Consider the following 26,974-nt stretch of genomic DNA (forward strand, 5'->3'; position numbering starts at 1 on the left):
GGCCGCGCCGCTCGGGGCCGCGCCGCACCGGGCCGCTCCGCTCGCTCGGGGCCGCGCCGCTCCGCTCGGGGCCGCGCCGCTCCGCTCGGGGCCGCGCCGCACCGGGCCGCTCCGCTCGCTCGGGGCCGCGCCGCCGCCGCCGCCCGGGCCGGCGCAGGCTACCGCCGGCGGCGGGTGCTGCGGGAGCCCGGGCCCGCGGGGGAGGCGGCGGGGCCGCGCCGCAGCGCGCGGGTTCGGGCACTGGGCCCGGCGGGGCGCGCCTCCGCGCTGCGCTGCCCCCCGCGTGCGAACGCGTCCCCCCGCCGGCTCGAGAAGGGGGCTTCAGGGGCACCTGCTGCGAGCTCGGCAGCGGCCCGGTGCAGGCATTTCTGGCCCGAGCTGCTGTTCGTTTTCACCAGGACAGTGAAACACCTGGAGACGGCGACGTGAGCTTGATCCACAGAAGCAAAGCTGCTCGTGTCACCAGGAAAGGTCGCCGTGCCCTTGCCCCCCGCGTTCGAAGTATCCCTTCCCCGTTTTGAATGCTGATTGCATCCTCTCACCTCCAGGCACTGCAGCTCAGCGAGGCAGGCCGGCCCTCAGGAACAGGCAAGACTACGCAACAGCACACAGCAGTTGAGGAAAGCCAGGTCCTGCTGTGGCCGCACCTCTAGCAGGCGCAGCACTTTCTGGTGCGGGGTCCGGGGGACTTAGCAGGGTGCGAGCTGGCTGCTCCCTCTGATGGGGAAAGGAGGCTCCGCACTTCGGATCAGTAAATACTTTCTAAATGGAGGGTTGTTGGGTTTTTCCCCAATTGGCAGCAGTAGCTTTGTCCCCTGCCTCAGGTGCAAGGAGGAAAGGGCCACGCCGGCTGTAGGCAGCCAGACCCTCTCACCTTTCAGTCCTGACACCAGATGAAGGAAAACGCACGGCCCCTGCTTGTGTTACCAGGAACCGTGAGCCTAATGCAAAACTGCATGATCTTGGAAGTGCACAGCTGCTCCAGAGCGCATAGGCTTGCACAGGTAAAGGCCTACCACAGAGATCCTCTCTGCACACAGGGAAGCTCATGAGCCTGAACGTAGAGCTTATTTTTAAAAGCATGACAGGAGGGCACGGGGGAACCGAGACCCACTGCATGTGCAATAGCATGGCCTCAGTCCCACCCTTCCTTGTGGCTATGTATTTTCATCAGCAGCGGGGTTCAAGTGCTCAAGCAGGCGATGCCTGGCAACCACTGAGCTCCAGGAGCTCCCGAAGCTCCAACCCTTCTGGCCCCACAGCTGGCACCTGCCTGCCAAAAATTAGTTCTTGCCTGATCACCAAAGTCCACTAAAGCAAGGTACTTCTAGAGGGAGTTTATTTATACACTGTATCATTCACATTCACCACAACAATCAGCAAACCAGTTAGCCCAAATTAGCTCGTTCTGCTTTTTGTTCATTCTTCCATTTTGTGCTAGATTAACCTGCTGTGAGCTGTATCACATCTGTAGCGGCTATGGCAGGAATCAAGCCACGAGGGGAACAACAGTGTGCATATATGAACTAACAGAGTTTCAGAGAGCCTTAGACTTTATTACTGAAGCTTTTTTTCATTCACAGGTCAGTTCTTGTAAGACGGTCTTCAGCAACCTGGTTCTGAAGGCTTAGGCTAAACCTGTAAGTTAAGAAGTTATCCCAGTTAATCACAGTAAGCTTTAAATCCCTGAACAGCGGGTGGTCTCGCTTGCTGTAAGGCATACGCCAGGGTGTTCCCTCTCCCCTCATTACTTCGCTGGGATGTGCTGAACTGCAGACTTGAGCAGTCCACCCAGATGCCAGCTTTCAGCAGCCACCTTTCTCCCAGGTCAGGAGGGTTTGTCAGCTGTGCCCAACAGGCGCTTGCTACGCTGCTTCTCCAAGCCAGCTGGTACCACTCTCCCAAACAGTCAGCTTCAGTCCATGCACGAATGCAAAAGCTTCGGAATTCTCCCTCTCACCACCCCATCCCCTCCCGCTACAAGTACAGGACCAAAACAAGAAGCCCAACATAAGAGCATCTTGCTTTAACTGACTTCAGTGTATGTGCTCCATATCAATCCCCATTCTTTACTGGACAGACTGAAAAAACCCAGGACGTTACTCCCACAATCATTTTACTGATTAGCTCATTTCATAGAGCTGCCTGGTAGCACTGTTTACTCACCATTAGCAAACCTGCACTGCTTCAGTACTTCACTGAAGCCCTCGCACAGCTTGAGGTCAGTCTGGTTCTGAGCACACTCCAGGAATTGTTTCATTTCGTACTGGCAAGGAGCAAACTGCGACTGCTGCTGCTGCTGGTAGGCAGGCTGAGCAGCCTGGGGCTCCTGGAACAGCAGACACCTCTGTAAGCACCCTTTCTACACCTCCAGCCTACAGAGCCACACCACCCCCATACTGCTTGCTCTGTATGTCTTCCCCGCGTTTTTAAATGGAAAGCAAATAACGAGCTGAAGTACAAAACAGCTTCCAGCAGTGGCATAACACATTCTGAACAGTTTCCTAAGTTACAAACACTTAGGTAACTCTGGGTAGCATCTGGGCAAGGTGCTATTATCTTAATGTCTGAACATCACAGAAGGGTCTCGCAATAGATCTTACTGTCATCAGAACAGGAACACTAAAGTCCCGTCTGAATCAGAGGGGTACTACAGTAGAACACAATACTAATGCCCTACCGCAAGCACATATCACTCATACATCCCTTTGAACTACTTTTAAGACACTCATGGCGATTGTGGTAGCTACCTTGGAGACTGAGTCATTAAAATTACCCCAGCTTTCCCAGCCATTATTTGTGTGGTCTTTACGTCCATAGCAATTACATCAGCCTATACAGAACGGGTGTTCCAAGTTAACTGCACCTCATTAGCTCGTGTCCAGTTGTGCTTTCTCTTACCTGGTAAGTAATATCAGGCCTTGCAGCTTCAGAGCTGCTTCCTCCACCAAATCCTCCTGTAAGCGCATGACCTATGGTATGGCCTACAGCAGAGCCTACAGCAACTCCAGCAGCAGTTGTAGCCATCTGTGCCATCAGACCAGGCTGCTTCGGTGCCGGAGCAGCCACAGCAGAAGCCGGTGCCGCTGCTGGGACGGGCGCCCGAGCAGCAGGTGCCGGTGATGCAGCTCTCATTTGTGGTGCCCGACTGCAAGGACATAAAGAGAAACCTCACATCATCACCCCAGCTCAAGTCGGGCAGAGGCCGCCTGGTTGCAGGGCACAAGCATCTGCAGTCCCTCCGTGTTACACCTCCACATCAATGGCAAGAACTCCGTACTCTGGTGAGCGATTTACGCACAACAGGGTAAGTTTACAGGCTTCTTTGGCTACCCACACCCCGAAGGACTGGGCGGTTTTGATGGAAATTACGTATAACCTAAAGGCGGCTGATTAAATAAGGCCTTAACGCTCAGGCACTGGGTGGCCGGGCCCTGCCGCCCAGCGAGCGGAGGAGACCCGCTTCCATCCCCGCAGAGCGCCCACCCTGCTACGACCGAGCTCAAAGCAGCCGGACCAACCCCACCCGCTTCCCCCCCGCCGGCCCGTCACCCGACCTCGGAATGGCGGAAAGGCCTTTGCCGCCTGCGGCCTGCGCGGGGGCGGGGAAGGAGAGAGGGAAGGAGGGGGCTCAGCGGCCCTCACCTGGCGGGGGGCGCCACGCGGGACGTGCGGCTCCGGCCACCCCTCGGCATGGCGGCTCGCTGAGGAGAGGAGAGGAGAGGAGAGAGAGCGGGAACGCGGCCTTGCGCCCACCGCGGCCTCTGAAGGTCACCCGACACTCGCCGCGCCTGCTCGCGTCACTGCCGCAACGCCGCGCGGAGGGGCGGTGCCGGCGCGAGCCCCGCCCCTCCCCGCCCGCCGGAGGCGCGGCCCCGGGGGGGAAGCGGCGGTTGGAGGGGGCGATGGCGGCGCCTCGCTCTGCAACGATAGGGCCTGTTTAAATGCGCGCCTGCCCTGTGAGGCTCGCGCTCTCTGGAGAGGCCCAGAGGTGGCACGCGAGACACCGTGAAGGAGCCTCCAAAAGCCTTCAGCTGCCCACAGAATCGCTGAGTTTCACCCAAAAGGCTGGGTTTTACCGGCACCCGCTTGAAAAAGGAGCAAAGGCGCCTCCTGACCCCTCAGTGCCCGGCAGAACGCCAGCTGCACGGGCTGGCACGTGCCTTTTGGCTCTGGGTTTTGAAACTCTGTCCATATTTTGAAGGGTGTCTTTTTTTATTTATTGGTGTATTAATTAATAATTTTATACACAGCAGCTTTAACACAGGGTACATCATGACAGTACCACGGTTGCCAGCTGCCCCAGCAAGGACTGACCCCAGTTCAGCTGTCCCTGTGGGTAAAAGGGCTGCACACCTGAATCAGGGTTTGGAAGTTAGCGGCTTTTTTTAAAAAAAAAAAAAAAAGAAGAAAAAAGGCTGGGAAGTTTGGAGACAGATGATGAAAGATGGCTTGAGAAGACTGGTATTATCATAGAACCATTAAGGTTGGAAAAGACCTCTAGGATCATCAAGTCCAAGCACCAGCCCAACACTACCATGTCTCCTAAACCATGCCCTGAACTGCCACAACTACACCTTTTAAATACCCACAGGGATGGTGACTCCAGTCTAGGGAGGGGAACACAATAAAAACAGCAAATGGAAGAGAATAAATAGAAGTCAGGCCTTCTACTGTATGGTCATGATACTATATCTAGAGCTGTTACAATAAATTGAATGGCACTGCACGTACTTTGTTAAATGGAGGGAGTTTTCCAGGCAAAACACAGATGATTTTTGGAATCTGCTATGCGTTATGAACCTTAGCAGAGCTTTAGAAAAGAATGAATCATTTAACAAGGATAAGGAGAAAGGCATATCATATGGTAGCACTGTCTTCTGCCATGATATACCATGACATGCATTATGTCATATGACTTGTAATATGATTAAAATATAGTCCCTAGAGTTTATTATGTAAGTCCAGATATACCAGAGGTAAAATTGTTCTGCTGAAATCTGATCCCTACTTACTCAGTGAATACAGCACACAACTTGGTTGTTTTTTTTCTTGATCTAAACGCCATTGAAAATAATGAAAAGGGTCCAGATGACTAACAGAGAGGATTGGACCTAATGAGTTAATAAACTCTCAAATTAGGCTCAACAGAAAGTGAAATTTCAAACAACTCCATTTCCTATTATAAGCAAGGACCTCATTTCTTGTCCTTAGACTACATATCCACACGTTCATCCGCAAAATGTGATTGCTACCCTGCAACATTGTCACTTCATTATAAAGCTGTTATCATGACAAAAAAATTGCTTGTTCACAATTTCTTCAGTTGTAAGGGAGGTAGCTATGTAAGACCAGTCATTTCAACATCTTGTATGTAAGGGGCTGTAACTATTGTCTGATGCAGGAAGCGTGAATATTGTGAGTTAATATAGCAATGATAATCCAAAAGCAAAGCTTTAGTCAGAAAAGCTGTTGCTGTTAATGTAAAAGTTATTAGGAGCTAAATATGCACAATATATCACAACTCAGAACAGCGGCATCCGTCTAAGTTCAGACTGCTGGCTTTACTGCAGGAGCTCGTCTCTGCACACATCTTCTCTCTGGTTCTTTTACTCTTGGCCTCCCTCCATGTTGGCTGGTTCCTCAGCAGCTCTGCGTTTGGGGTTTTGTCAAATGCCTATAAAGCGTTATGAGTTTTGCACTCCAGGGAGACAGTAAGTAATTCACTTCAGATTTGGCACTTTCTCTCCTGCGGTTGGCCCATGGATAGCTCCTGGAGTAGGGCAGGCCAGCTGAGAGCCTGGCAGGGCAGGGCAGAGCTCAGCCCCGCTCCTCCATCCCCTGTTGCCAGCCTGAGCGATGCTTCCAGGGCCCGACGTCCCATGGTGTCCATATGGTCGGCAAAATTGAAAAGCTTTGACTAGACCTCATGTTATTTAAGGGCCAAGCTGTAAACATACAAGACAGAGTGATTTCTTTTCGTGCATCTTTAGTAGCTGTTATTTTTCCAGTTGCCCCTTCTATCTTGGTCATGTCCACTCCTTTCCCATTGTCCCTCTCCCCTCATTCCCACTGAAAGCAGAAGGCACAGCATTGAGAGCAGGCGATTTTTAAATTTAGTTTATACGCTAGCTACAGTTCAAACAACTCATTTTTTAATTGATGTTTTTCTCAACTCTTTTTAATTAACAGTTTTCAATTTCCCTTTTTTGCTGGCAGAGGGATTCCTTCCTGTTGCTGAAGTCATTTTGCAACACGTCTCTAGTTGAATTCGTTTTGTTTTGCAGAACAATGAAGGCCCAGATGGCATAACTGCCATTGTGTTTTGTCACCCTGCCTTCCTTGGGAAAATGCGCAGAGCTTCGTTTTGTACTGACTTGCTCTTCCATTGCTAATGCCCAGCTATAATGTGCGTTCAAGGCAACGGGGAAGGGGAGGAGAACAAGTAGCCGGTGGCCAGCCTCAGAATAAAGCAGTGATGGTGGTTATGGAGGGTGTTTACAGTAAGCAAAGATTGCTTTACCTTCAGCTACTAGGTGACTTCTGTGTTGGTAGAGCAGAGATATTAGCTGGTTTCTTAAACCACAGCCAGACAGGTATTGATGCTACTTTAATAGAAACCAGACACACACAAAAGAAGGAAGATCCAGCCCTGATTGCCTGTGGTTGTACCTGTCTAGTGCTCCTGGCTCACAGGTTTGCCAGCAATGTGTAGAGATATGGTACGAATGTAATCCTCAATCTGTGAAACAGATGACGAAATCCCATTGCTTAAGTGTGAAGTGTATTCTTCCAAATACAAGGCTGAGTGAGGCTTGGGGGAATCCATCAAGGACTGCTCTGGAGCCAGCTAGAGCACCAGGCTACGGTGTGCACTAGAAAAAACAAACTTTTAATGCACTTTTTACATCACGTGTCCAAATTACACATCTCGGAAAGCCTCAGGGTAAACTTTGGGAACTGAGCAGGCCCTCAGCAAGGTCCCTCTGCAGAGGAGTCACCAGATGGGCTCTGCGTGGCTGCAGGCTGTGGTGGTTTGGCTCATTCTGCTCCCTGCAGGCGGTTGGACTAGATGACCTTTAAAGTCCCTTCCAACCCAAACCATCCCATGATTCTATGATTCTCGCCAAAAGCATGTTAAAAACCTGAAGCGCTCACTGGAGTACCTGTTGGAGAGAATAGCGTCGCCTTAGCTCTAGCGAAGGGTCACATCAGCCCTGAGGGTTATGTCAGCCGTGCCGGGTCTTGTAGCACTCCCCGGAACAGCCCAGATCCCCCCCACCCCGCGGCCCAGATCTAAGTTAAAAGGGGAAAACTGCTTTTCCTGCCGAAATCGGGGGCGGGGCGGCGGGCCGGGCGCCCTGCAGTGCCTGCTGGTGGCCGCCAGGCGGCGCCGTACCCACCGGCCGCGCCACGCCCGCCCTCCCCCGCCCCGGACTGACGTGACGTCGTTGCGGAGCGCCACGTCCGGCGCGGTCGTCGGGGCGGGGCGGGACGGGCGCGCCCGCCCAGCGAGCCAATGGGGTGTGGGCGCGCGTGCGCCGCTCGCCGGCGCCGGGCGCGCGTCGCGGGCTGAGGCGGAGGGAGGGGGTAAGATGGCGGCGCCCGTCCTGCTGCGAGTGTCGGTGCCGCGCTGGGAGCGGGTGGCCCGCTCCGCGGTGTGCGCCGCCGGCATCCTGCTCTCCCTCTACGCCTGCCATCTGGAGCGGGAGAAGGGCCGCGACCTTCACTACCAGGCCCTGTGCGACCTCAGCGAGCGGGTCCGCTGCTCCGCCGCCATCACCTCCAGGTGAGGCGGGGGTGGGACCCGTCGCCGTCGCCGCCGCCGCAGCCTCAGGCCGCCGCGGGGAGAAGAGGCTGGGGTCACGGAGAGTGGCGGGGCCGGGTCCCGGAGCGCTGCCTCGGGCGCCGTGGAGGCTGAGGCGGGGACTGCTGGGGGCCCGGCCCGGCTCTTTGGGGGGGCGGGGGGCACGAGCCTGCGGCTGCGGGCCGGGGCTCGTCCCGGGGAGGGCTTGCTGGAGGCGCGGAGGGCTCTGGGCAGCTGGGACTGTGCTGGGGGCCACAGGGCGGGCAGGCCCAGGAGAGGGGTGTCGTGGCTCCCGGTTTAGGCAGCCCCTTCGCTGGAGGGCTGGTGTGGGACGCCTTTTGTTTGGGATCAGTACAGGCAGGAGGGTGAGGCACCCACAACTTCAGTGTTGTCATCAATGGCAATTAGAGTGACAGGCATTTTCGTGGTAAATGTACATTAGAGTAAAATGTTGTAGGTGTGACTAGTGGTTGAGGCCAACATAAACATGTGCAATTGTAGATGGTTGGCTTTGGCTGGTTTTAACAGAAGCGTCTGAATTGCTTTTTCATTATAACGTTACCTGGCAGCATAGAAGATTGTCATCGTGATACAGAGGAAGTACTTAATTTGAGGGAGACTTGTGTGCCTCAGTAGTAAAAGCCCAGTCCAAATCTTGATTTATTTTACAGGTTTCCTGTCAGTAGTTACTTTAGCAATTGTTTTCTAAAGGCCAATGGCTTTTATTTCTGTTAAGAGAGTCGAGGCGTAAATTTGAATATGTTGCTAGCCTGGCTTGTTGTCCAGTAGCTAGTTGATTGAATTACAATAATGAAAAGACTTAACCTGCTGTATAGATAAAAATGCTATCAGTATAAAGATGCTACAGGAAATACTTTCAGATGTAATTTAGCTAAGAAACTCTCCTAAAGCATATTCTCCAGTATTTCAGCTGAAGAAAGAAGATGATTTGTCAGCAACCTCTAATTGGCTCTGTGCATATATGTGTGTGTGTGTTTATATAAGCATGTGAAGACATGCACAAAAGTATCCACTGGTAAGGAGCTGGTAAGGGGAGGGTTTGGGCTCTTCAGCAAATGTATTTATTAAATACTTCCATCTTTTTAATAAGAATTTTGTTACTACCATGTTAGCACCTTCAGCTGCATGAGTACTTGAGAGATTTTTCTTCCCTCCTCTCAGTGTAAGCTGCATAAAAGCTGTCACAGTTTTTAGAAAGGTACTTGCTGTATTGTCATAACAAGCCAATGAGGGAGAATATGGCTGTACTTTGTAAAGGTGGAAGCTGATTAAATTGTTTATGCAAAACATACAGGGAACTCTTATTCTTAAAACCACTTTTGTGGTGACAGGAGTGGAATTGTGATATGTTACAAGGAGATCTGTATCTACAGATGTCTGAAAGGAGGCTCTTGTGATTGAGTGAGGCTTTAATTCTGCTTGTTCGTCTGTCAATGACAGTTTGTGAAGGTGCTTGTTCGTGTCTCTAATAGAGAAGGGTCCTGAAATGAGAAGTTTCAATCTAAACGGGAAGACTTCAACAAGCTTGACAGATAACTTAAACTTATAAATTATTTATAGGCTACCAAGATTAAAACACATGAGGATTGTCAGTAATCTAAAATTTACCACGCCTACAGAGGTAGAAAGAAAATAACAGGGATTTAACCACCTAAGTAGCCTCTGTAGTAGTCTACTCTTGTACAGAATTGGTCTTTCATTAGCTTTTTATTGTTATTGCAAATGCTGCTATTGAGACAGGGAATTTGAAGTAACAGTTTTAATGTATGTTTACTAAATGCTGTGAAGAAATAGAATAATTCCAACTATACATTTAGGTATTTCTAATTATGGAATAATGCTTGGTAATTATAGTGTTTGTTAGTAATGCTGTAGCTGAAATGTTGAGTGTGCCACAGTAAGATCTGTAAATACTTTGCAGGAATTCTATGTAATAATATGAACAGTTAAGGGTAAAATAAAATAAAATCTCAGTAGCAGTTGCTAGGAGAAACATGCTTAAAGACTGAAGTATGGCAAATGTCAGGATAGCTCATGATAATTAGAGCAGGTGGTAAAAGGAGTTTGTGGAAAAGGAGCGTGCAAGTTCTGTTCAGCCAAGCCATATTTGGAGAGGAATGTACTTTCAGTGCTGTACAGGACACAGGCAAAAAAGGAGTATTGCTTTAAAACTAAGACAAGAGAGCAAGCTATTAAACTTTGAAGTAAGAATAATGTGCAAAGAAATGAATGTTGTTTTCTATGTTCCCACAGCTCCCTATCCATCAAGTCTCCTCTCTCCCTCTCTCCAGCTGAATATTCCTTGTTACTGCCACATTACCAGTTTCTCTGAAACTTGATTTCTAAAAGGAACTCTTAACTACTATTTAGATTTCACTAAGAGAGCAGAGTTTCAAATACGGTGTTCCAGCATTTTCACATGTAACGTAGACTTAATTTTCAACTGTTTCTGTTCTCATTGTGCTAGGACACTGACACGCACAACTTATATTAGCTGATTAGCAGAGTTAACTCTACAGAGTTAAATGGGTGACGAACTTGTAATTTGTGGCTTTTACTGGCTTCTAGAGGGTTCATTTGGTTGTGTGACTATTTACTAATGGAACTTGGAATGTAACAATCTTAACATTTCAAGTGTTGATTCTAGCAGTGGACTGAACTTTGAAAAGCACATCACGGTGTTGGGATTAATTTTAATTGTATAGAAGAATTAGAAAAAAATAGTGTATTCTTCTCTGAGCTGAGTTACTTTGGAACTAAGTTCTGGTTTTTGGGGAGGGATTTTTTCACTAATAAGCTGTTACTATTTCCAAGTCTTGTTTTTAAGCCAAATCCGGTATTGGCACAACAATGAGAAATGTTGTAAAGATTAGCAGCATGCAGAGGGAGGAGCATGGAAAATCTTGTATCAGAGACTGACTCACCCAGATTATTATGCTGGAAAGATACCTTCCTAGTATCCTTTATTCAAAATACTAATGGTCAGCAGATTTCAAGCTTCTATCATGGGGAAAGTTTATGAAATAATTTAAAAAGAAAAACAACTAAGGTCTGTATAACAAGGGAAGGTAATAGGGAAATACTTAAATTTGGCAATTACTGTAGATATTTTAAGTGAATTGCTGTCTTATATTTGAGAACAATTAAGTAGCAAGAATGGCTTTATTTGTAATGAAACTGGCTAATAGCAGTTCCTGAAAAATATTTTTGTTTTGCTGTTACAGTAGTTTCACAGCGGGAATTAAACCGATAGACAAATTTCAAGTAATGTGGATAGTGATGTGGCTTGAAATAAAATGCGACACTTTAAGCTCTGTGTCTTTGCATTACTACTTTTTGCTTTGTTCTTTTGTGTGTCCTGAGAGACTTTTGGGTCTTCTAATATGTTTCTGCTGTCTTGATTAATTTAGGGTTTCTGCAGAGCAGATTAGTGGATGGTTTTTTTCTGAAGGAAGTTTTGTAGCCTGGCAAGTACTAATGCAGTAACAACTTTAATACAGGCTTAAGATAGCTGGCATGAATGACCAAAGGGCACATGTCACTGTATATCTTGAGCAATATTTGTAGCTTTTGGCCAGCTTCCTAAGTGAAGAGGTTTGGAAATAGTCAATATTGATCTAGGTTAACATCTTTAGTTGACTTACTGAAGAAGTTCTAGAGTCAAAGTAGGATTTTAAGTATCTGTGTTCATCTGGATATAATTTGATTTAGGGATTCCCTGTTCTGAGCTTTATGCTAATGTGCGAGGTCTTGGATTGTCATCTTGTATTTGGGCCACTCTGAAATGCCTATTCTGAAAACGTCTAATATGCATGTCTGCCTTATGTCTTATAGTGAGTGCACCAAAATTATCATCTGGTAGTTCTTGAAAATTTAAATCTGTAAAATTTTGCATGTGTTGTGGACAGATCACAGCAGACATACAGTTGTTTTACTGGATTTGCCAAGCATGGCCTGTGACAACTGTAGTATTATTGTACTGTTCTCACCTTCATAAATAATTTAAACAGTGAATTTAGACCTAGACCTAACATTAGAAAATGTTACGTTTGAATTTCTTAGTCTTATGACATAGCACTTCAATGCTATGCTGTGTGAGTATAATTATGCTGGTGTAGAGCTTATTCCTCTGCAGAGAGGGCATGCAGTTATGCTATAAGATACTGCAGCTGAAACTTTGACCAGTGCTGTTTTTTCAGTGAAGCACACCTTGCCAGAGCTATTGTTCTGGTGCATCTTTATAGAGTGCAGACTGTAACAGAGATCAAGGTGACAAGAACAACCCCATTATCTAAGGAAATGGGACATGGAAGAAAACTCTTCTGACCTCCTCCCTAACCTGATGTTTATATTGCAGGTTCCCATTCAGTTCTGTTGTGGGGCAGTTCCTGTAAGTTTGATGTCTGTCAAGTTTGCTTGATTCCAGGTTAAGAACGTTATATAGCAGTTATCTTTCATATTACTGGTAAGTTCCTGATGCCCCAGCATTTTTTTTATTGCTGTAAGCAAGCATTCAGATATGTTTGAGGTTGACAGCTGCAATTGTTAGTGACTGATGTAAGGTGAGAAATGGTAAATGTAACTTTATGCAGGTAGTATAAAAGGGGAAGCTTGTTTAGGCCCTTCTTGTGAACCAGCATAGGTAAATGATGCTAATTTGCCTTTTGAAATGTTACTGGTTTTGTAAGTCTTTGCTAGTCAGTAATTTCTCTAACCTGAGCCAAGATATTGTTTTCGTTAGGCATCTTTAATTCTGTATAGAAAAAGATAGAAGCTTGATTAAACTACTGAAAGGCAGTACATGGAGCAGATGGTGGTCATCCAACAGGAATTGTGTTCAGGGTTCTTAGGCTACCAAAATAGTTTACATAAAAATGTGATCTCCTGAGACCGAGATAAAAATCTATCCTGTGATTTAAAGTTGGTTGTTGTTTACTTCTGAGGTCTGCAAATGGTGAGATAGCAGGTGTAATGGTGCTTTTTCAGTTACTCTGTAGCAGGGATTCATTGTTTTTGCTGTCTGAGGGAAGGTCTGAAGACCTCTGGTTTGTTGATTGGGCAGGGGGAAATCAGTGTAGAGAGAATCCATCTAGTGTGTCAAGCACTTTGCTTCAGCAGGATTTGGAGTGCTGCAGGTTCAAGATGATGGTGAATTGGCATAGCTGTAGCTAGACGAGTGACACAAATTTTACAGTTAAGGATACTAAGCCAAAAAATGCAAACAACTTGAGGCTAAGAAAGGTTGTATTATCCTGGTTTTCTAGCCTGGTTTCTGAGAAGATTTTGCCTTTGTGTTGTGTATTAATTTTAAAAACAATTTCTTTTTTTTAAAGCAAAATTTAACAAAGGATACAAGTTACTAAAGTTTTATAGAAACAGATTCAGTGCGAAAGGGGAGGGGAGAGGGACTCAAAGTAATACCTCTGCTGAAGGCGAAAAAAAAAACCTGCTGCGTGAGCTAAGGTTATCTGTCCCATTTGCTGTGCTAGCCAGGCAGGCAGCACATGTGCAAACAGGACTTGGACAGAGCTGATAGAGAACGGACTTGATTGGGGAGGCAGGGTGCAGAGGCTGCAGGGTGTGAGCTGGGAGGGATCTGGTTATTCTGTGTGCTCAGGAAGGAAGGGGTTTCAGGAACACAGCTTCGTTAGTTCTAAAGCAAGTTGTTCGCAAAGCAGCAGAAGCTGATTGTTCAAGTGATTTTTGCCTTGTCCTTTTAATGGAAAACCAATGACTTACTACTTCAAACTGATATAATATGTAGTGGCTGAGACACGTATTTTATAAAATACAGCGGCACCCTAGCTACATGAGGTTTACTTTTTTCAATCTTGGAGCAATCTGATCTCAAACGTGTTATTTTTGCTTTTTATAAATATACTGTTTCTAGCCTGACTGGAATTTGCAGTGGGGCTGAAAATTATTTTGCCTGATGCAAAGTAAATTTCACAAAGTGCCTGTAGTTCAAATTCAGACTTCATTTATGATAGCTTAATAGAAGAGATTATGTAGAAGGAATACAATGCTGTTGGCTTATGACTTGAATAACCAGTGCTTCTGTAAAGACTGCAATAAAATCATTAACCACTGTCTGCTTGAGATTTTGCTGATCGAGACACTGAGATTTTTTCAGACTGTTTCTGAGGTAGAGCTGGAGGATATCTAGAAAAAAAAATCTCGTTTGTGGTAAATACTGCTAATAGATTTAAAAATGAAATTAAGTGAATCAGAAACTTTGAGCACTCTTGGCAAACCTGCAAATGGGGATTTTTAACCTCCTTTCTTTCTTGTGGTTTCTAATTGAAGGCTTTTACTTAATTCATTAAAACTGTTAGAGTGGCCTAAGTGACCTTGTAACCATGAACTAGGTTTAATCCAAAATCCTCTAGTGAAGCTGTAAAGAAGCTGCAATCAAAGTTTCATAGCACTGCGAAGTATTAACATGGTCCAGATCCTTTGACCTTTTTTCACATGAGGTTTTCGCTGAAGGCGATGTGGGAGCATAGGCCAGCTTTACTCCCCTCCTGAGAACTTTCATTCTGTACTCTAACTTATCTCAGAAGTCAGATGACACTTAAGGAAATGTGCACATCACTTGTCAAGTGTAGGCTTTTTGTAGAAAATATGTATTGTTTCCTCGGGGTTGCAAAGTGGTAAAAGGTGCTCGCTGTTGATAACAAAATACTGCTTATGGGATGAACAATAATCCTGAAATGAGGGGCTTCAAGCTACTGCTACTCAGAAAACAGAACTTAAGTTCTTTACTTAGAGTTCTCTGAAAATATAATCTTTATTACTGTTGTTTACCCTTTTCATTGCAACGAACCTAAAAATTGAGAGAGAGAAATACGTTGGAAAACCTGCTGCTGCGCAAACACAGGGCGTTCTCAGATTTTGAATCATATATGCCATTTAATAATCTGGTCTCCTGAAGGATTTGATAGCATTTTCAACTAGACATTTAGGCGACTATAATGTAAACTGGGAAGCATGATATGTGTGCTTTGTTCAGGGCATCTGCTACTTGCTGATGTCAGAGGCATGGTACTGAAGCTAGCTGGACTTGACCTGATCTGGTATGGTTATTTCCACAGAATCACAGGTTGGAAGGGACCTCAGGGATCATCTAGCCCAACCTTTCTAGGAAGAGCATAGTCTAGACAAGATGGCCCAGCACCCTGTCCAGACAACTCTTGAAGGTGTCCAACATGGCCGAGTCAACCCCTTCCCTGGGGACATTATTCCAGTGGTGACTGCCGTCACTGTGAAGAATTTTCCTCTGGTGTCCAGTCAGAATCTCCCCAAGAGCAACTTGTGTCCATCCCCCCTTGTCCGTCTCCATGGAACTCCGTGTAAAAGGGGAGTCTTCATCTTCTTTGTAGCTGCCCCTTAAGTACTGGTACATGGGGATGAGATCCCCTCTGAGCCTCCTTTTCTCAAGGCTGAACAAACCCAGCTCTCCCAGGCTATCCTTGTATGGCAGCTTCCCAGTCCTCTGGTCATCTTGGTGGCCCTTCCCTGGACCCCTTCCAGCCTGGCCACATCCTTTTTGTACAGCGGGGACCAGAACTGCACACAGTATTCCAGGTGTGGCCTGACAAGCGCTAAGTAGAGCGGGATGATGACTTCTTTCTCTCTGCTGGCGATGCCCTTTTTGACACAACGCAGCATCCTGTGGCCTTCTTGGCCGCAGCAGCCACTGTTCGCTCATGTTGAGCTTTCTGTCCACCAGGAACCCCAGGTCCCTTTCCACAGAGATGCTCTCCAGCCAGGTGGATCCCAGGCTGTGCTGCACTCCTGGATTATGTTTTCCCAGGTGCATGATCTTACACTTTTCCTTGTTGAACTTCATACGGTTCTTGCTGGTCCATTCTTCCAGCCTATCCAGATCTTCCTGCAGAGCAGCTCTCCCTTCTGGAGTGTCTATTCCCCACTCAACTTGGTGTCATTAGCAAACTTCATCAGGCTACACTTGATCCTGTTATCCAGATCACTTATAAAGATATTGAATAACATTGGGCCCAATATTGATCCCTGGGGGACTCCACTAGTGACAGGTTGCCACTTGGAAAAGGAACTGTTTACCACCACCCTTTGGGTGCAGCCTGTCAGCCAGTTCCCCACCTACTGCACAGACCACTTGTCTGGGCCATAACGCATTAACTTCTCCAGGAGGAGATGGTGGGGGACCGTATCAAAGGTCTTGGAGAAGTCCAGGTACAGAATGTCCACCGCCTGCCCCATGTCAACCAGGCTAGTCACTTTGTCATAGAAGGCTACCAGGTTAGTCAAGCACGATCTGCCTTTAGTGAAGCCATGTTGGCTTTTCCCAATCATGTGCTTCATTTGCCTTGTGATGGCCCCAGGAGGATTCGTTCCATAACTTTCCCAGGGATTGAAGTAAGGCTGATGGGCCTATCGTTACCTGGATCCTCCCTCAAGCCTTTCTTGTAAATAGGGGTAACATTTGCCTTCCTCCAGTGCTCTGGTACATCCCCCGTTCTCCACGACCTCTCTAAGATTATGGAGAGTGGCCTTGCAATGATGTCAGCCAGCGCTCTCAACACCCTTGGGTGGATGGTGTCAGGGCCCATCAATTTGTAGGGGTCAAGCTCCTGTAGTAGTTCACGTGCTAACTCTTCCTTCACTGATGGTGGGTCGGTGTTTGGATCAACTGGGAATTTCGTTCCCAAAGCCTGGGACCCGACAGTGTTGGTAAAGACAGAGGTGAAGAAGGTGTTCAGGATCTCTGCCTTTTCAGCATCATTGGTGATGACTCTCCTTTTCTGTTTAACAGTGGGCCTATGTTTTAATGTTAAAATGAATATACAGTAGTTAGTTCTTTTCTTGACATGAGAACTAAGGTTTGCGAAGTGAAAATGAGGTGATGTGATTCTGGAATTCATTACCAGGGGATGTTGTGGAGGACAAAAGTATGTGTTCAGAAAGCGTCTAGGTACGTTTAGGAAGCCTTCAAGGTAGGCTACTGAGCATGTTGATGCAGGTGAAACCGCCATTCAGAAGTTTTTTAAGCTGATTCTTAACTTCATGATGACTGAGGTCAAGGAGAGCAGCTTTGGGAATGATCTCTTTGCAAAAGCCCTTAAAACCATCTCCTGCAGGTAACTGTCAGAATTAGGGTGCTTGACTGTAAAAAGCAGTATAGTATTTCTTACAGAGAGTGGATGAGATAATAATCTGACTCCTGGCTAAATATATACTTTTTGTTTGTTTGACTTTTTGTGTTTGGCAGGCTTGGAACTCAGTTGTTACTTTTTGAGCTAATACTGATAACTCTTACAGCTGTTAACTTGTTAAATGTGGAGGTTGTTTACTTGTCCTTTAAAATGAGTGAGATAGTAGTGTACTGCATGAGGTTCTCTTGCCTTTCTGCCAGTGGTATTGTCTTTGCTAAATTATGGTTAAATCTTTAAAGTGTACTCCCATGATATGCTGTTCTGGAACACAGAGGGTGTTCATAATTGTGCAAAAGAGCTAAGGATTTAACAGGATAAGATTTTACTGGATGTGTCACTTGTGGATCAAAATTACCTCGGTTCTTGTCTTCCTGTGAAGAAGTGTCAAGAGCATGCAAATACTGCTTTAAACTTCTAAAAATGCAACACTTCTGAGCTTTCTTAAATACCACAAACCAAAAGGGATGCTGTTTAGAGAGTGGATGATAATTTTCAAGACCTCCTTTTGATAAAAGGAAATGCACGTTGGACTAAAAATCACGGAGTATTCAGTTGTAGATGCTGGGAAACTACATGTACATTTCTGAACACTTTGTCTTGGATTTCTTGAATCTCTATTCTGAAACCTTTTTTTAAAGACATGCAAAGTTGTACCTGCAAATGAGAAGTGAAGCAGGCTGTCATCTTGAACAGAGAGGGAATTTTAGTTACTTGAAACATGCAGGAAGGTGACTTAAAGTTTTATTTTAAAACTTCCTTGAAGCTAGTTCAGACTGCCTTTTTTATTTTTTTAGTAGGAGTGACTCGGGTGTGGCAAAAGTAGGCTTGCCACATGTGTTTGTCAGCGATCTGAATCACACGGGGTGACTTCAGCATGATTTGCACAACAGAACACTTGGCTGTTTCAGGGATGGGGAGCCACAAGTCTACCAGGAAAGAGGTGGTGATGTTGGACTATGCTTGTATCTTACTGTGCAAGTAACTCTTTAATTAGTGCAGTAAATTTTATTTACCAATTTTTGGGATACAGAATGCTCTGAGTTAACAATAGTTCTTTTAAGTTTTATTCTTTATAAGAAAGGCAAGGTCAGTGAAGAACTTCTGAGAAGTTTATAGTCCTTTTTACCAATGTTTTATTTACTGAGGCTTGTTCTACTGTTAGGACTGCAATCTCTTTGCTATTTGTTTGCCATATGTTTTTAGACTTTCAAAGATATCATAACTCAGGTGTGATTTTGGTGTGAAAAGGAAGATTATCATACTCAAGTCGTCATCTTCCAATTGCTTGCAAAAGTATTTGGTTCATTGTGCATTTCAGTGGGTTTTGGGACCTCCTTGACAGAATTAGGAGATGATTTAGCCTCTTCGGTAGAGAAATTAGATGGAAATAGAAATATACAACGTCTAAATATTTTGCTTTTCAGTTTGATGCAGAAAATTTTCTCCTACCTCAAACCTTATAAGGCTGGAAAAAGTGCTTTGTCTTAAACCACAGGCTTCTTAGCTGTCTTGAAGAGTGTGGAATAAGATCCAAGATTAGAGCTGTACTCCATGGACTGAAATTTAATACTTGGTGCCCTTAAAGCTGCTACAAGGCCAACAAGATACTTAATAAACTATTGCATGTGGAAAAAGCTTTCACCATGCTGTGACCTTCTTGCAGCTATGAACAGATCGCTTGGGGACACTGCTTTTTAGGAAGGGCTTGAACTCCTTATCTTTCCATTAACAACATTTTATTCACTTGCAGAACTGCAGGGTCAGATTCTGTAGCCTAAAGTTTCTGATGTTTTAAGCTTGAGTTTGCTCTCAAACACAACAGGATCTCATGAGCATCAGAAGTGAGAGCATACAGTTAGGGCAGGAGTTCAGCATCCTGCAGTTACTTGGAGCTAGGCTAATGTTGAACCACGGGTTTAGGCATGCTTTGAGTTTTGCCATTTAGTCTCTCAGTAAGGAAAGCCTGTGTGTGTTAAAATAGAGTTTAATGTCACCCTACAAAGAATTCTCACTTGGAGACTAGAACAATAAGTTGCACCTATGGATAGTAAGCTGAAGCAGACTATTAAATGGAAAATGATTATACCTTTAATATATTTGTCTGGCTCTTTAATATTGCATTTGGTAGCTGGACAAGATGAGCCAATTGTTACATGTGCTGTGATTACCTTATCAAAGTAAGGTTAAAAAATAAACAGTTAACTTTCAATGTGTGGGAGCAAAGTCTTATAATAGCTGAGATTCTTTGGAACTTGCAGTGTTTCTTTATAATGTTTGCTTATGTATTTTGCATGGTGTGTGTTTGTTGTTTTTTTTTTTTTTAAATCCCTCCCTCTTGGAAGCATGGCTCCCTTAGCTGTGAGGTGCTGCACTCATATCTCTACAGGTGCTTTTCTGAATCTTGCCATCCATCCTTGATGCTACTTCTCCCACAAACTGTACCGTATGCTAATTGGGACTGCTGGCCTTCATATACTGCAGGAGCATGTGTAACCACGCTTGTTCCCCATGGTTTGCAGAATCCCAGGCTTGCAGTGGGATAACTGCAGGGAGCGAGGAAGCATTGCACTGCTCCTCCCAGCAGTTAACTTAGGTCTTTCTAACGACTTGTGGCTCTGGGATGTGAGGCATCATCACGGTGGTAAAGCAAGTGTCAGTCTTTTCTGTGCTGGCTTGAAGCTTTATGTCTGCACATAAGTTTCACTTCAATCATTTACAAGATCTGAGACAAAGTAGTTGGAAATATGTTGGGGTCTTTTTTTACTGTTTATGCTGTAAACATGCTTTCTAGGAATTGGTACCTAATTCTCTGCTCAGTATCTTGGGGAGGAGAGCACAAGACTTGGGTATAATAGTTAACTGCAGTTACTAAGTTTGAATTAGAATTATTAATTTGATTGTGTTTTGAAAATACTGCACAACTGGCTGTGAAACGTCTTGGAGATGGTATTAAATTGTACTTATCGTGGTACCTTTCTCATGTGAGGAAAGTGCTTGTAATGTGCCAGTAGTCTTACACTTCACCATGCATCTGAGACCAGTGAATCAGCAATGTTCCTGTAGCGTGCAGAGAGCAAATCTATGCTGTGTCTTGGTTGAGTAGAACGATTGCCTCTAGTACAACAAGCTATTTGGAAACTGCATGTCTGTTGGGATAAATGTAGCATGCTAGCATTTTCTGCTGCAACAGCAGTGAGGAATTGCGCTTTTTTAATGTAGTTATGTGACAGTTAACCTGATAGTATGAACATAGCCTTACATTTATGTAGTACTTGACTTGATGCTGCAAAGACATGCTGGCAGATATTCCAGTTTCTCTTGTAAGTGAATTAAATTGAAGTACTGTTAACTTCTTTTCATATTTTCAAGTGACACTAATAAATACGCTCCTCACTTTGCTTTTACAAATAATGGTGTGATCTGCCTTAAGGCGTCAAATTAATGGTTTCTAGCACAAATACACTTGCTAATTTAATCTTTTATCCCCCTCATTGCAGCAGCAGTTTTGTAGGGCTTGTGCAGCTTTCTACCTTATCACTAAAAAGTTGAAAGTCACTTTGTAGTTAAGGTGCTAGTTCAAAATGTCACACTGTGCAAGGGCTCTAACAAATGGGGTCTGTGAATCTTGTTATGGTACCATCCCCAGCTTGTCTTCTTGACAGATTTGGGTTCCTTCTAAGGTGTTAGACTGATCAGGAGCAGCTGAGGTGCAAACATATGTTCCAATTTGCTTGTTCTGATGCCAGCGAGGTAGGTGCTGGCAGAGCTGGTAACAATTAGTTACTGAGCTGCACCATTTTCCCTCAGCTGTATAGTAAGCGTGCGTCCAACTTACTGTGGTGGAGAGAACTGCTAAAGCTATCACTGGAGGAAGGAATTGTTTATTTGACAAGAGAGCTTTAAACTACAACCTTACAAGTAGACATGGTATTTGGTGAAGCTGTAACTGTGTGAACTTCATAGTTTAAAGTTACTTGACACACCAGAATCAGCAATGTGTGGGATAAAGTTATACCTAGTGTACTCCCTGTTGCAAGCTGCCTGGTTTTTCCAAGATAACCTGAACTTCATATAGCACTGCAGAGGTCATGTCAGAATATGTGTGTGTCTCTCTCTCTCTTTCCGCCCCCCCCCCCCCCCCCCCCCCCCCCCCAACAGGGACAAATTGAAAACACTGATGTAAAGCAATAGGTGCCCAAATACAAGTTAATTAGTTTAACTGTTTTACAGATGGGGTCGAGGATTTGGTCTGTTGGGTTCCATCTTTGGAAAGGACAGTGCAATAAATCAGTCAAACAGTGTTTTTGGACTCGCCTTTTATATACTACAAATGCTGCTTGGTAAGTATTAATTCAGTTTAGAGCCTAAAGTATATAACAGGTCTGTGGTGATGAAAGAGGAGTCCATTATACATTGCACAATCTGCAAGAGACCAGCTAAATGCATGTGACTTATCTTTTTTTTTTTCTTAGCACCAGTCTAATGATGTATCTGTCCAAAGGGCTTAAAAACCCAACTGATAACAGGGCAACTGCATTTTCTCCTGCTTTGCTATTAATAATATGGTCGAGACAGTTGCTGCACTGATGTTTTCACTTAAATATATTTAGCATTGGATTGCTAAAAGAGAGGAAATGAAAATGGAGTTTGTTTTGCAGGAGTAAGAGATGGCAGGCAAAAAAGGTGCATGAAGTGTAATGCATGCATATTTCTTTGTAACTGTATGGTCTGCTATAAAGCTATTAATATTGATAGACATAACCTGACCAACCTGTAACTTTCCCGTAACTCAGGAATACAGAAGATGGTAAACACTACACAGGCTTCTTATCAAAGGACTGTCGTACAGAACCTAGAAGCTCCCCTCCAAGTAGTGATTTGTCAGCCATCTTGAACTCGTGGTATTTTAAACAGACTTTTATGTAATACAAACTTGCTGAGTAGCCTTCAGTTTGAATCAGAGTGCTTAGGCTTTTTGCTTTGTGTGGAAGGGGGGGAATGAGAGCAGCGGTAGTAACTTTCTCTCTCTCGTTGCAGGTATGACAGCAAGTGCAGTAGCAGCTCTAATCCTCATGACATCCTCCATAGTGTCTGTAGTAGGGTCTTTGTACTTGGCATACATTCTGTACTTCGTGCTGAAGGAATTTTGCATTGTCTGCGTCATCACATATTTGCTGAACTTCATTCTCTTTATCATCAACTACAAACGACTAGTTTATTTGAACGAGGCGTGGAAACGGCAACTCCAACCCAAACAGGAATAATGCCTGTTTGAACTTTTGACTGACAGTCTGAAGACCCAACTTCCATTAAGTTTATTTTGCAGTAATTTTTTATTCTCCATATCAGACACTTTCCCTGAGAATCATAACTGAATTTTTAATTATAAAGTTGAAGGCGCCCTAGATAATTTTTTGTGCTAATCTTCAATTTAAATGTGGTTATGAAAGAAAGCTCTAATACAATCCAAGACAAGCTTTAACTTTACTTTGAAGGAGTTCTAGCCACAGCAAAAACTAGACTCTCTTCCCACTCCACTTGTGAAGTGGGTAACACTTGCTATAAAATACCCTGTATATAAATTCAGGTATAACAAGATGTGATTATAACATTAAATATTCTAGACTAGCATTACCATATTTAATGTTGCCATGTTTACAGTATGTGTATTACTACTTTTTTTTTAGCTGATGGACTTAGATTTGACTAGGACTTATACTGTAAATAAAATTAGAAGTATTGGTTTCATCCCTGGAGAACTCGCTGTACAATTGGTTTTGTTAGCCTAGGAGCTGTCAGAGTTCAGCTAATAATCGGCTGACACGATGGAAGACGTGACCTCTATAGAGAACACCGTGTTGCTGCACTCACTGCTAGTGCTTTCACAAGAATGATGGTTGGGTTTTGTTCCAATTTTTTTTGTCTCCAGTAAAGAAAATGGAGTTAAAGCTGAAACCTGAAGTATGCTCATTAAACTACAACTTCATTAATTTCTGTACAGAATGAAAATAGTTCAGTGTGGTCAATAGAAAGCTGCCACCGGGATATTATATAGATTGGGGCTTGATGTATCAAAGAGTGTTCTTTGAAAGGACTTAATTTCCATGCAGAGCTGTTTCATTTTTAAACTGTGGTCACACAGCCAGTGTTACTAATGTTTGATGTTATATGAATGCTGCAGTATAGAATTGCAATTTGCAGTGGAAACCACTGACTGAGTGGGGCAATTAAGTATAACACTGAAGAAGCAGTTACTTAACTGATCTTCATCAGGATCTTTGGTTTGTGCTGTACTCAGAAATGAACTTTAGGCCTGACATACCTAACATCTCTTAGAAGGGCAACCTGTTTAGGGGGATAACTAAGTAAATGTGCTCCTGAAAATGAAATGTGATATAGTGCTATCATTGCTCTTTCTAATAACTAATTGGGAAAAAAAATTAAACTGAGGATTTAAACAAAGGAACAAAACTGTAAATGTTGTTTCTGCACTCAGTATTCCAAGCCTGAATGTTAAAAGTGCCTTCTGGCTTAAAATCTTAAACCAAATACTTTGAACTTGGCAGGCAGAAGTGTCCTTGCTTTAAAAATGAACAAACAAACAAATTCCCAGCAAACTCGCTGGGTATAGAAGAGTATTAAGAGATCTGTTTTAGTTTTTAGACTGAGAAGTGGTAGCAATATTGTTTCAGTTAACTTAATGTGATAGAAGATTGATGAGGCGGTTCAGAAAAGTAAAATACTAGTGTTTCAGACTCTGTGACACCAAAATGTATAGGTTCAGCTACTTTCTGTAATTGGTGCTGTGCTGCTTTTTGCCCTTGTCAGCTTCTAAATATGAAGAACTCCAGCTGTGTACCCATTTATTTAAAGAATTAGTTTTAGTCTTTTTTTCTTAATCGTGAATGTCAGAGACACACTTACTTTATATGGCTAAGTGGATTATAAACACTAAGTTGCTGAGGATAAACTTGACTGTGAAACATGCAGTGTTCCGTAGAGAAAACAGAATTATTAGATTGAATTCACAAAATAGTATTGAAATTACTACTGAAGTAATTTTCTGGTTTGTATCAAGGATGTAGGTGGAAACTGCTTTTATGTATAGAGTTCTGTGGTATGAGTAACATCTGTTGCATGTAACACTAAATTACTTGTCCCTCTTGTCTAACGGTTTTGGACAACAATTCATTAAATGCATTTTGTATTGACCAGAGTATAGTTAAAGCTTGTCTTGATGTTTAGTTCTGTTTCTCAAATGCCTTGAACTTTGATATGAGGGGAGTGAATGACTTTAAACTGGTCCCTCAAGGCTTTACTTTGTTCTCTTACAAGCCTTGAGGCAATATCACTGTTTAATGTTGTATAGATTTATTTTGATGCCTTAGTGTAGTTCACAGGAATGCATCTTTTTCATCCGAGGAAGAGGTGAACATGTGCTGCCTGAAAGGGTTAGTTGCAGCGCTAATATCTCAGAACAAGCAGCAATGGAGACAAGTATAGTCAATGATTACTTGGTCCAACTTCTGGGTGTAGTGCGCACCGAAAAAAAAATGAAAAAAGCCCCATCAGCTGAAAGTATAGGTGTTGACTAACTTCACTGTGTCTTGTGCTTGTCTGTGTGGGCGTAGTCTGTTAATTCAGTTTGTTAGTAAAATTGTTTAGGGCCAGATTTTCAGCAGTTGTGTCTGCGGTCCATGTTTGTGTGCACGTAGGGATCAAATGGAAATTGAATTTGGTCTCTGGAAGAATTTGCAGCTACACTTTGTGCACGAACTTGCAAATCTGATCCTTAATTGTGACCTCTCTTGTCTTGTGTGCTTTTCTTGCAGTTACTTTACACTGGAAGTGATTTGCTAGAAATGGCCCTAATTCTTCTACTTTCTCTTATGTCCTTCAGAAATGCAGTTGGCCTGAATAAAGAGCAAAATAATATTAGCAGTAGAAATTTGGACCTCTTTGCTTCCAGTTCTTTGACTCTTTCCTCATTGTTCCCAATGATAGAAACAGCACATTTCTTCCAGTAGAATGGCTCAGGTTACAGTTAGTAACATGATGGAAATCAGATGTGTTTCATGCAGCTGCCCCCCCTGCCCACCCTCAGCCAAAACAAATGTTGTGGCAGATGTGGTTGATATTAATTTGACCCTTACAAATCCAAAGGCAAATTCTGAGAAATCGTGAGGATTCAAGAGTATGGGTAAAAGCTAGTAATACCCGGTATGGCAGAGGGACGGGGGAGCAGCATCATTATACAGATTCTGGTTGTGGTTTCAACACTCAACTGAACAGAGTGGGAAAAATCCATAATATACAAACAGTGGTTCTGCATTTGGGCTCTTCACCCACCTCTCTGGCTCTTGGAAGTTCTGCAGGGAGGGGCGGATTGGAAAGGCAAAAAAAACCTCATCCCAAACCTGCTTAGGAATTTAACATTCCTGAAATCCTCTTACTGTAAGGTACTTGTTCCTTTTAAGGCCAACGAAGCATTCAGGTCTCATGAATGTTCTTGGAAGTTTCTTACTGTAAAGCGTTGGCAACACTAAGGCCAACAAAACATTCCCTACCACCTTTGATATCTAAAGTGACAATAAATCTCTCTTATTAGGAGATTTCTGCGTACTGTAGTACACATTTGTCTTCTGCTGTACAGAGTCGATTGTTCAAAAAGATTGGTGAGGTGCTTCAGGCAGCACTTGATGCTCCTAATTTGTATGGGCTAAAGTCAGAGAGACCTAATCGCTTTGGTTCTGCCAATGTTGTTTAAAGATGTTCTAGACAAAACTGGTCCAGAAAAGATAAAGTATTACCATAAAACTGTATTAAGCATGGCCTAAATACTAGGTGTTTGTTCTGTACAGGGTGTTCCATCAACTATTTATTATTAGTGCTTTAAACTCCAAATTAAACACCCATTTAAATGCAGTAATTGGGCAGATGTTTCTTTTATCAATATAGGTTGAGAGATTCTCTATTGGAGGTTTAGGATACGATTTTGCTAACAGGTAAAATGATGTAAATATGTATGAGTTCTATTTGTTGCACATAACTTTTTGGTATAAAAAATAAATGTAGAAATTACCTGTGGACGTCTTGCTGCAATCATTCTTACGCTGCATTCATGCAGTCCAAACGTAAGAGCTTGAATGAACCCAATCAGAGGCCTTTTTGGACTCAGTCTGAGCCTTAGAAACTGTTTTTAAAGTCAGTACTGTAATTCTGTTTCTAGAAATGTACTATGTTGTGATTTTTTTTTTTCCAAAGACATTGTGTGTTAGCAGTAGAAGGGTTAAAGCACTTGAGTCCCCAGAGATACCAGTTTATAGAATTCCTGCAGCTTCATCGTCTTGCTGAATGTTGTGCGCGCATAGGTGCATAAAGGTTGAGCAGCACTGACTTGAGGCTTTAACTGTTTACAGTTCTTTAAGCAAAAAACCCTGCTAAATATGTTATTTTTATCACTTCCTGCTTTCCTTGGTTCCGTAGGTCTGTTTTAACTCCACTCCAACATGATCACAAAGTATCTGGAAACTGCTGTACGTTTTCCTGGATGTGGGTAGGAAGGAAGGACTTTCGGGGAAGGGTTGGATATAGGCAGCTTGGGTTTACAGTTGCACTGAGCTGTTAAGAACAAGCAGGAACTAAGACTCTGAAATGTGTGCTTACTGTGTATGTGGGTGTTAAACTTTGTGTCTCTTTTGTTGGACTGAATTTGAAAGTAATAGCTCTGTCTTCTGCAACAGCAAGCCCTGTGTGTTACATAGGGATCTGAGCCCTGGTTTGTAATGCGTTAACAATGTCAAATCTTTATCTGTATTTTGATGTGGCAGCTGTTGCTATGTCATGTCTGTTAAAATGGGGAAGAAAAATTATTTTAAAAAATTATGTGTAGAGATTGAGAAGTTGAAATGACTTTGAAACACTGGTAGTGGGCTTAAATGTGATACTC

At 44.0% G+C, this 26,974-nt stretch overlaps 2 protein-coding genes and 1 long non-coding RNA gene across 4 annotated transcripts; 1 reads left to right on the top strand and 2 right to left on the bottom strand.

Moving 5' to 3' along the window:
* Nucleotides 1-1,322: 1,322 nt before the first annotated feature.
* On the bottom strand, nt 1,323-3,823 carry CHCHD2 (coiled-coil-helix-coiled-coil-helix domain containing 2). Its single transcript, XM_064467993.1, has 4 exons — nt 3,646-3,823; nt 2,902-3,148; nt 2,167-2,329; nt 1,323-1,638 (listed from the first exon to the last, which is right to left on the bottom strand). Exons 1-4 carry the CDS (start codon nt 3,693-3,695, stop codon nt 1,628-1,630), a joined length of 471 nt encoding a protein of 156 aa, XP_064324063.1. The 5' UTR covers nt 3,696-3,823; the 3' UTR covers nt 1,323-1,627.
* A 575-nt stretch (nt 3,824-4,398) lies between these two features.
* Nucleotides 4,399-7,272, bottom strand: LOC135316112 (uncharacterized). 2 transcript variants are annotated; one of them, XR_010375560.1, is made up of 3 exons: nt 7,167-7,272; nt 6,524-6,875; nt 4,399-5,948 (listed from the first exon to the last, which is right to left on the bottom strand). It is a non-coding gene; the product is annotated as an uncharacterized LOC135316112 (long non-coding RNA). The 2 variants fall into 2 exon arrangements; XR_010375561.1 differs by lacking the exon at nt 6,524-6,875.
* Nucleotides 7,273-7,533: 261 nt separating this feature from the next.
* VKORC1L1 (vitamin K epoxide reductase complex subunit 1 like 1) lies at nt 7,534-26,112 on the top strand. Its single transcript, XM_064468267.1, has 3 exons — nt 7,534-7,789; nt 21,256-21,365; nt 22,063-26,112. The coding sequence occupies exons 1-3, from the start codon at nt 7,596-7,598 to the stop codon at nt 22,287-22,289; spliced, it is 531 nt and encodes a 176-aa protein (XP_064324337.1). The 5' UTR covers nt 7,534-7,595; the 3' UTR covers nt 22,290-26,112.
* The last annotated feature ends 862 nt before the right edge of the window (nt 26,113-26,974 follow it).

This window comes from Phalacrocorax carbo, chromosome 17 (genome assembly GCF_963921805.1).
Source record: "Phalacrocorax carbo chromosome 17, bPhaCar2.1, whole genome shotgun sequence".
NCBI lineage: Eukaryota > Metazoa > Chordata > Aves > Suliformes > Phalacrocoracidae > Phalacrocorax > Phalacrocorax carbo.